Source organism: Callospermophilus lateralis, chromosome 4 (genome assembly GCF_048772815.1).
Source record: "Callospermophilus lateralis isolate mCalLat2 chromosome 4, mCalLat2.hap1, whole genome shotgun sequence".
Taxonomy (NCBI): Eukaryota; Metazoa; Chordata; class Mammalia; order Rodentia; family Sciuridae; genus Callospermophilus; species Callospermophilus lateralis.
This window is the reverse complement of record NC_135308.1, coordinates 34,418,951-34,428,041: the sequence shown is the minus strand read 5'-3', so window position 1 is coordinate 34,428,041 and position 9,091 is coordinate 34,418,951. Positions and strand designations below refer to the sequence as shown.

Here is a 9,091-nt window from a genome sequence, read left to right as displayed (position 1 = left end):
AAATGTTAATAGTGTATCATCAAACGAACAGATATCCTTAGAAAGAGTAGTAAAGTAAGAGAAAGTCAAGGTAGTAGAATAGAAAAATAATGCATGAAACTTCACAATAAAGAAACAAACAAGGGAAATGTGAAGGGAGGTGATCAGAGAATTTATTTGATGGAATTTGAGGGATGGATGAATAATCAACCTAATAGTCTCACAGACAAGTGCATATGGGCTTTGGGTAGATAACTGCCCCAATGCCCTAGACCTACCCGTAGAGGAAAAAAATTTGCTCTTTATCAAACATCGATAGATCAATTTTTGTTTTTTTTTTTGTTGTTGTTCCAGGGATTGAACTCAGGGGTGCTTAACCATTGAACCACATCCTCAGCCCTTTTTTGTGTTTTATTTTGAGACAGGGTCTCAATAAGTTGCTTAAGGCCTTGCTAAGTTGCTGAGGCTGGCTTTGAACTTGCAATCCTCCTGCCTCAACCTGCAGAGTTGCTGGGATTAGAAGCGCGTGCCAGCACACCGGTTGTCAATAGATCAATCTTGCCCTTTGGATTCCAAACTAACTACTCTGGCCTCAGTTCTCTTATGTAATGTGCACTCATCACATCTAAATTCTCCCTATCTTACTTTATACTCTCACTGCAATTCTTTTAAGAAGATTCACAAAAAAAAAAAAAAAAAAAAAATCCTACCCAGTCTCTCTTGAGTGTAAGTGCCTTGCTTTTTTCTTGAGACTCTTGCACAGGGCAATATGCTGTGTGAATATATTCATTACACATTTGTTTCGTGTGTTAGAAGAGGAACTATTGACAGGAAAAGTCTGGAGTCACTGTGCCTAGAGAGAGGGAACTATCAATAAACCAAGTATTCCCATGGTAGGCATAAGATTTTACAATTAAATAAATTTGAAAGTCAGGTGAATAACTTCTTTTTATTATTCAATTGTTCTCAATTTCACAGCTGCAAACAGGGTAGGAGGCAAACATTGAGCAATTTGCTTGGGTTTTCCTTATGGAGAGAAGGAAAAAATATTCCCACCACCACACTTAAAAATAAGTTAAAACCATACCATTTCCTTTGGAAAGAAAAGATTTTTATGAAGTGTGACAATTCTCTCATAGGAGCCAGAATATTGCCACATTTCCTCCATGCATCAAGTCACTAGATCTTTCTGAAAGGAACACGCAATGACCTTCCCTTTCCACAGAGGCCTGTGGTTCTAGAGTCAAACACAATGGACTTGTTCTCCTAACTTTGGGCCTTAAAAAATATATATATACAGTCAAATTTACACAATGAAACATCCTCACCTCGGGGTCTCCACACTAATTCAAAAGATACAGTCACTGTGCAAAACAGGTCTTGAAAGTTTGCTTTGGGTAATGCCTTTGCAAGAAAACTGGGCCCCATAGACATTTTGACTAAAAATGCTGTTTCCCAGTTTAATGGTTCACTTGACAGCAAACTACTATTTGTTTGAAAAAACTAAATGAAAAAAAAAAAAAAACAGTATTCATTCTCCACAAAGATTTGCCACCACTGAGGAGAATAAAATGTACAGTTATCCCTCTCTTTCCTTAGGGAACTGGTTCCAGGACTCCCAAGATTATCAAAACCTGCAAATGCTCAGCTCTCTAACGTAAAACGGTATTGTATTTACACATACTCTAAGTCATCTCTTGATGACTTGTAATACCTAGTAAAATGTTAGTTTAAGTAGTTGTTATACTGTATCGTTTAGGAGAAAGTGGTATAGAAAAAAGTCTGTACATACTTAATACAGGCACAATTTCTTGAAATATTTTTGCTCTATGGTTGAACACAATTGGAATTTGGAGCCTGTGGACATGGAAAGCCGACTCTAGGAGATTCTGAAGACAACTGAATGTGGAGGCATTCCAAAGTCATGCAAGTGCCTCACTAGAAACATTAAGAGCCGCCTAGTGTTTACCTGGGAGGGGGCTCCATTCAGCTGGGGATAAAAGCCATAAGAGGAGCACTAATACAAAACAACTCCCCAAACCAACTGCTTTATACTTTATACTTTCTTATAAAAAAATTAATTACATCCATCCCTCACCCTCACTCTGTTTCAAATTCACAATCCAGAATGTGACTTTTCAACATTCCTGGGAAAAGGATTTTGATCAGAAATTTCCGTTTTTAGTTGTTTTCACTCAAAAACTCTCCTAATAAAGAATGTACAACTGAAATTTGTTATGAAATCATATTAACTGATGAAATAAGTCGATCTTACCTAAAATGTTCTCTCACAAGTACCAAAAAAAAAATCCACTTAGACATATAACCAAATGTTATTTAATATCTTAAAAAGTAACACAATCCAAAATGGATATTTCACACAACACTACGTAAACAACATGAACACAATATTACCATATGGAGGGACTTTCAAATATAGACTTACAAAAATCCCTGTCCTTTTTTTCTTTTAAGTTATTATACTAAGCATGACAAGTAATCATCATTTACAATATGGTACACTGACACAATAAAAACCATGTTACAAATGTGCTGTTATAAATCAGTAACATTAGGGAAGACATTTCATGAACTGTAATTATTTCATATGAAATACTATACAATATAAACAGAACATCCATCTTGGATGACCTTTACAGCAACCAGAGACCAAGTAATTTAAATTTTTTTTTTCAGTGCAAACACATTTTATTCAAGGCAGTCTTGGCTGCAAAACTCCTTTCTAACATACAGTAAATCCCACTTGCACTTCTTAATTCATTTACCCTAATGCAATAGTCACATTCAGTCACTCAGAGAAAGATACCTGCAGAATTATGATCCCTTTAAACTTGACGTTTAAATTTAATTCTCTTCCAGAAAGTAGTATCTCTGTCAACTGCTCTAAGGACTTTAATTTGTAGTTGTCAATACTTACATGAAGGTGACCCTAGGGCAGCTCTATTTCTAACCGGCATGTGTGCACAATACTGCACAGGATTCTGCTCTTCCAATGTGGAAACCGTGGCGGTGTCGGTGTCTAGGTCAGGGGATGGGAAGGAAGCAGGAAGGGAGACTCTCAAGGAAAGGAAGGGGAGGGGCTGCTGAGTACTGCAGGATTAACTTCCTGGAACTGTGGAGGTCTGGTATTGGAGATCTCAGGTCCCAGACTTGGTACCTTTTTGGTGGGAGTGAGAGAATGGGGATCCCAAGGTCAGCCTTTGTACGGGGAGATACGCAGCTGCACATGGCCCAGCCCATTTTGTAACCTTACATTCCAACCATGAGTTTCCACCTCTCCAGAGTCATTGCTGCCTACTTGGAGACACCCTATACCCTTGTTGGCATTGTGTGGGTGTGTGTTTGTGTGTTCACATGCAGAGCCAACAAGGAGCAATTAAAGCCCTAGAACTGATCGTATATATACAATCATAAGAAGAAGGTTCAGGCCCCCTTGAGCTTTGTGGAATTCTGAATCTTACAATTCATCAATTGTAAGTCACAGAACTGTAAAAACACAGGATTGTGTGTTAGGAGAGATCACTGGGGAATCTCTCTCTGGGATGCTGCTGCAAAAGATGCAGAGATTAACTCAATCAGAGAGGTGCCAATGCCTGTTTCAAACCCACGAGGAAATTTAACAGTTTTTTCATATACATATAATTTATGAAATGTCTCCGAAATAAAAATCTATGGGAAGATATTGGATGTAACCTTAATACCATAAAACCTTCTGTGAGAGGGCTGGGGTGACAGCTGATTCTTTATCTTTGTTGGCAAAGCTCAGACTGATAGTAATCTCTTTCCTGCTCATATTTTACTAACCCAAAGCAAAACAATATCTCCCATGGCTTTTGCATTTATTTTTCCTGTGTTCCAGCTTTCCGGAGCCCTAAATGTGTTCAGAAGAGTCTCTCACTAACAGGAAAGTACTGGATGGCTTTGGCAATGGGCAGGATAGTTCTGGGGGAAGGAGGGAGAAGCAATCATTTGCTTGGGTCTACTGTGGTCCATAGCACTGCTAGTTGGTTTGAGGACAGGCCTATGGTAATGGAGAAGATTCCTGTAAAGGGTTTTCTGTCTCCTAATTTGTGAAAACATTTAGCACTGGATCAGATCCTACAAAGTCGGGCTCAATATATTGTACTGAATTTCTATTGTGCCATGGAGCACTGTGAAGAGTACTTGATAAAGTTTTTAATTGAAATTTGTTTCAGCACCTTCCACTGCCTAGAGCAGTCTTGTTCCTGAAGATATTTTAGCACAGGAATTATAGAAACCCAATATGAAACTGTAAACAAGGGTGGACATCTGGATCTGCCTTGGACTGCAAGGGAATCTGGGTGGATCTGTTCATCTCCCACTTCATCATTCAGTACCAGAAAGGTGTGCTGAGGTGCAAGATTCCAAACACCCTAAACTTTTTGAATGAAAATAGACAAAGGTGTAAGATTGTACTTGTTTTTTTGACTTTATTAGCACTCATCAGAAAAAGAGCATTGTATTTAATGATTTCTCATGACGGTCTATCAAACAGATAGAAAATAGGTCATTGATAGCTGCCACTGTGTTTCTAGGTAATCTAAATCATCCCAAGTATAGGTATTACAAATATGACCTGCCTTGTTAACTGTCTGTGAATCTAATGCTTTGGAAGCACTTTGAGATCCCCAAATGAACCAAGCAACACCATCATTGGTTGTTGGTTTTTAAATGAAGCTTTCAATACTACCCATGTTATAAATGGTGAGACTTTTCCAAAAATGATCTCTATTGTATTGAGAGAAACATGCCTATCATTTAAGTTAAAAATTTTATTTTCAAGTACACTTTGTGGTGATAAGTGGTTTATCCTGGGTAGAAGCTTACCAAGTTGTGCCAAACTGAAAGGGGAATGATTTTTCCGTTTCCACAAAACAGGTTTCTTCTCCTGATGGTGACTGCAATAAAATTTAAGTTTACATTTTAGAAATGCTGGTTGGGTTACGAAAAATAGAGATTTGGGAACAGCTGGTGTTCTGATCACTGTTACTGTGGATTCTTTCAATTTATCCTTCCTGAACTTGAGCTCCCCAACATCAGAGAAGTATTCATGTATTATTTTTACCCAGCTAGGACTTTTTTTTTTTTTAGTTCTATTTGTTTTCACTATTAAATGCACCCCCTTTTCATATGCTCATTAAGGTCCCCTGAGATGTGCAAAACATATCAAATGGAGTATGAATTACTTAACAGAAGTCTTGGAACTATATGGCACAGTTCCTTTAATAAAAGTGAAATTGGGGCTCGATAGGGTGGCATATGATAAAGGCAGAGAGGCCCAAAGTGCTTCAGAGTTGGCAGTCCAAATTTCTTGTGTGACTTCTGTTACTGAAAACCTAGCCATCAGATTTCCATAGGAGTAAATAGCTTGCCAAATTATGTTCACCCATTGGCTCTTGGCCAGAGAGAACTGTAAGCAGGAATGGAGAGTGGGAGAAAGACAAGAATTTTGAAACTTCCGTTCCTTCGTGACCAAGTGTGCTTTCATGGGAAAGAGAGGAGAAGACAGAATTACACCTGAAAGCCAAAAGGATGCCGTGAAAGAAAACCATGGCAATGGGATAGTCACGAGTCCCCAGAGGCAATCACCGACACACACACAATGCATGGCCTCATGTTTAAGAAAGTTTTAAATGTTGCTTTTCTGAACAATACACTTTAACACGCTGCTGCCATTTCATCAAATTCATGGAGGTAGTTATATGTAAAAATAAAAATTACCATAAAGTAATATGCTGTATCATAATAATACATAAGTGTGCAAAATGCCGACAGATGGGTTGACCCTTTAAAGTTGAACGCCTCACAGAGATTCAACCAGATTCAGTTTTGTAAACCTTTCAGTTGATAAACGCTAAGACTAGATAAGCAGTTGTGTGACACAAAGCTATGATATCACTGGAGGAAAAGAACACAAAGCTTGGAGAGGGCCCGAGGGCTAGGGCATGGAGAGCCTCACCATCTCGGTGAGACCCTCTTGGACATGCACAATTGTCGCATGTCACATATGTCATGCGCTTCCCACCACCACTTCTCCTCCATTCAAGAATCCAGATTCGATTCAGGAGAGTATTTCTACACGGAACATTTGCTTACATGATATATCACCTTGACAGTCCATCATTTCTACGCTAATGGCTACTGGTCTAAGGAAGTTTTCTTTTAAAAATCATGTACCCCGGAGCATCAGGCAAATAGTATACACATTTTCTTTGAACAATGTTTCCTGTAAACCTATTTCTTGTGAAATATTGATAAGTTCATATTTTAAAGCTTCTCTTAAAGGAAATGATTTCTTTTTCTGCTCACACAGCATCTGATTATTTCAATGGCTACTTTCAGAGGGTCAATCAGAGGCTGATGTACTGTTTTAATGGTTATATTATTTATGAATTGAGGATGATGAAAATTTGAGAGCAGGATTTTGGAAAAAATAAATTTAGACATAAAAATTTAGTAACTGTATGGTATACAACTCCCCAAGGAAACAGATTATGTAGTCTACTAGATACGTTATCATTTCTTCTGGACATATTTAAGCAGTGAGACAGACGGTGTGTTTCTGAGTATTCGAGGCATGCCTTGGAGAAAATAAGGCATGGGATTAAAAGTCAACTGGCTTAAGCATTTCAATGGGGTGGCAATTTACTAGGAAATGTACTTAAATTTCACTATAATAAGCATTAAAAGAGAATTATGCTAAACTTTGACCCACTGCAACTTTCAAATAGTGATAAAGCATGAGTATTCATGTTTAAAAAATTAGTCTATGTATATGACTGTATTCTTTAAACTGATTGCTAGTGATTAAATATAACATGGGAACAGAAGTGCCTCACAAATGTTATGCCAATTATTTAAATCTGAGGTGAAAAATTATATATATAGGATTATTTTTTAAAATGGTGCTTGGCTCCAAATAGCACATGCCACTAGACTAAATATAACTTTTTATCAGACCATTTACTTGGGTCAGATAAAACCCTTTTGCAAATAGTTTTCTATGATCTATAACATGTTCCATTGTTCTCAGAAAATAAAGCTTGGGAACTTTGAAATGTCTTTTTCCTATAAGATTGAAGCTTAATTATTTGTAATCCTTTGCTGCTGAGCCTTCTTTGTGTTCAACATGACATAGTAAACCAAAGCAAAATGTTAACAAATCATTTTGAAATAAGCTGGGCTAATGACTATACATCTGCCTAAAAACACCTCCTGAAATTGGTTACAAAGTATCTGTAAACATTACTCTGGCATAGTTCATTATGCATAATTGTTATTCTGATAAACTTTAGGGGAGTACAAATTATGATTATACCACACTAGCAGAATGAGCTCATTCTGTTGCTCATTACATGGGCATGTATATTTCTAATCAAAAATTACTTTAAAAGTTTTCTCTATAGATATCTTCCCAGGAATAAAAGGCCTGAAGTTCAACTCTCCCTAAATTTGCTCTTTCCTATAACCACTAAAAATCATCTCCCACAGCCTAATTTAGGCATTCTATTTAAAACTACATAAAATAGATTTATATCCTTCCATTAGAAAGAATAACATCCCCAGGCCATACTCTCCATTTGTATCACAAAGAACATTTTGCTTTTAAACAAACTAATTATTGTTATCTATTATAGTAAGATAGGATCATCATAAGTATCACAAGGAGGAAATTATCTTCCTTCAATATTCGATGAATACCTTTAAAAATGTCCACATCACCTTTTCCCTCACTTAGTGCTGTGCCCCAGCCAGAATGGGAATTCCCTTCCTTTATCCACTTCAGAATCAAAGGCCTATATTCCTGTTTGTGATCATGGAAGGTTTAAAATCAAGACAAGCATCTGTCACACTCGAAAACAAAATCCTGAAAACAGACACTCCCGGTATTTCCATCGCCACCCCTTCTGACATACTTCCATGGACTCCTGCAGAACAGTACCACGAAACTCACAGTGAAAAATGACAGGTGCATAAACGGTTTACACGCAAAGGGCCGGGGGCGGGGGGGGGGGTCCCTTCTGGTCAGTTTGGCATTGATTTCCCTCAAGGTGGACCCTTGCATTTGACATTTTGCGATGGCATGGGTTTTTGTTAGTTGGTTGGTTTGTTTGGGAAGTGTCAAAGATCAGTTCCGTGGCCCCACTGAACCACAGACTGGGAGCAACACACATCTGTGGCATTTTAAAAATGGAATTGGCAACTGCATGACATTGAAAACGCATATTCCACTTACAGTGTCTAGACTTTCCTATGTGTGCTCAGATACAATTAGTGAAGCCAAAGTATACATATCACCCCTACTGCTATTCAGTTGCTACAGAGCCATAAATGTGAAAAGCAATACTCTGAAATAAAGATTTTTGTTTTGTTTTGTTTTGTTTTGCCCTAGCATACTTAGCTGCACAGTTTAAGTAAACACGAAAACTGTGCTTGAGATGCTTGTCTTTCCAAAGATGTAAACATCAGTCCCAGTGTCGTAAACTTTGCTGTATTGAATGAGACAGAAGATCTGAGGCAGAAGGACTATCACACACTAGTCACAGAAGCTTGCAAGCAGTTGGAAGGTTTCTGTAATTTCTCAGCTTCGCTGGTCGGGGGGTCTGTACTCGCACGGAAGTTGAAGGCTGACCCAGCTACACCGTGGGCTGGACTCAGAGCGGGATTCTGACGACGGTTACTCTCAACAATGCTTGATGTGTTGGAAGCCAGGCTCTCCCGAGTACTAAAAGAGTAAAAAGGTTTGGTTTTGTTTGGCTTTGAACATAAATAGTTACATACTGAGCCCCAGAGGAAGAGCGAATGATGTAGTTAATGGATTTCCTGTGTCCGTTCACAATGTCATATCAATATACATCTCCACTGATGACTCGCATCCGCTCTTCCAGCCGGGGCTCCGGGAGCTTTAACAGACACGTTACCATCTGCAGCAGGCAGAAGGAATCAAGGGGTTCTCAACCACCAAGTGCACTTGGAAATGGCTGCGCCTTCTTTTCACATTCAAGGAAACTACTTCAAAATCCGATGTGATAGAGAAGCTATCACATTAGTTTGAGAAGGGACTACTCAT

The 9,091-nt window shown here is 38.3% G+C and overlaps 1 protein-coding gene across 3 annotated transcripts in view; it reads right to left on the bottom strand.

Annotated features, from left to right (window-relative positions):
• Positions 1-2,378: 2,378 nt before the first annotated feature.
• The window catches only part of Stox2 (storkhead box 2), a 223,683-nt gene continuing 216,970 nt past the window's right edge, over positions 2,379-9,091 (bottom strand). For 2 of the 3 annotated variants that reach the window (XM_076853691.1, XM_076853693.1), the window contains one exon: positions 2,379-8,746. In XM_076853691.1, coding sequence (XP_076709806.1) covers positions 8,551-8,746 — 196 coding nt within the window. In that variant the 3' untranslated portion in view covers positions 2,379-8,550. The remainder of the gene's footprint in view (positions 8,747-9,091) is intronic. The other variant, XM_076853692.1, reaches the window with a different exon arrangement.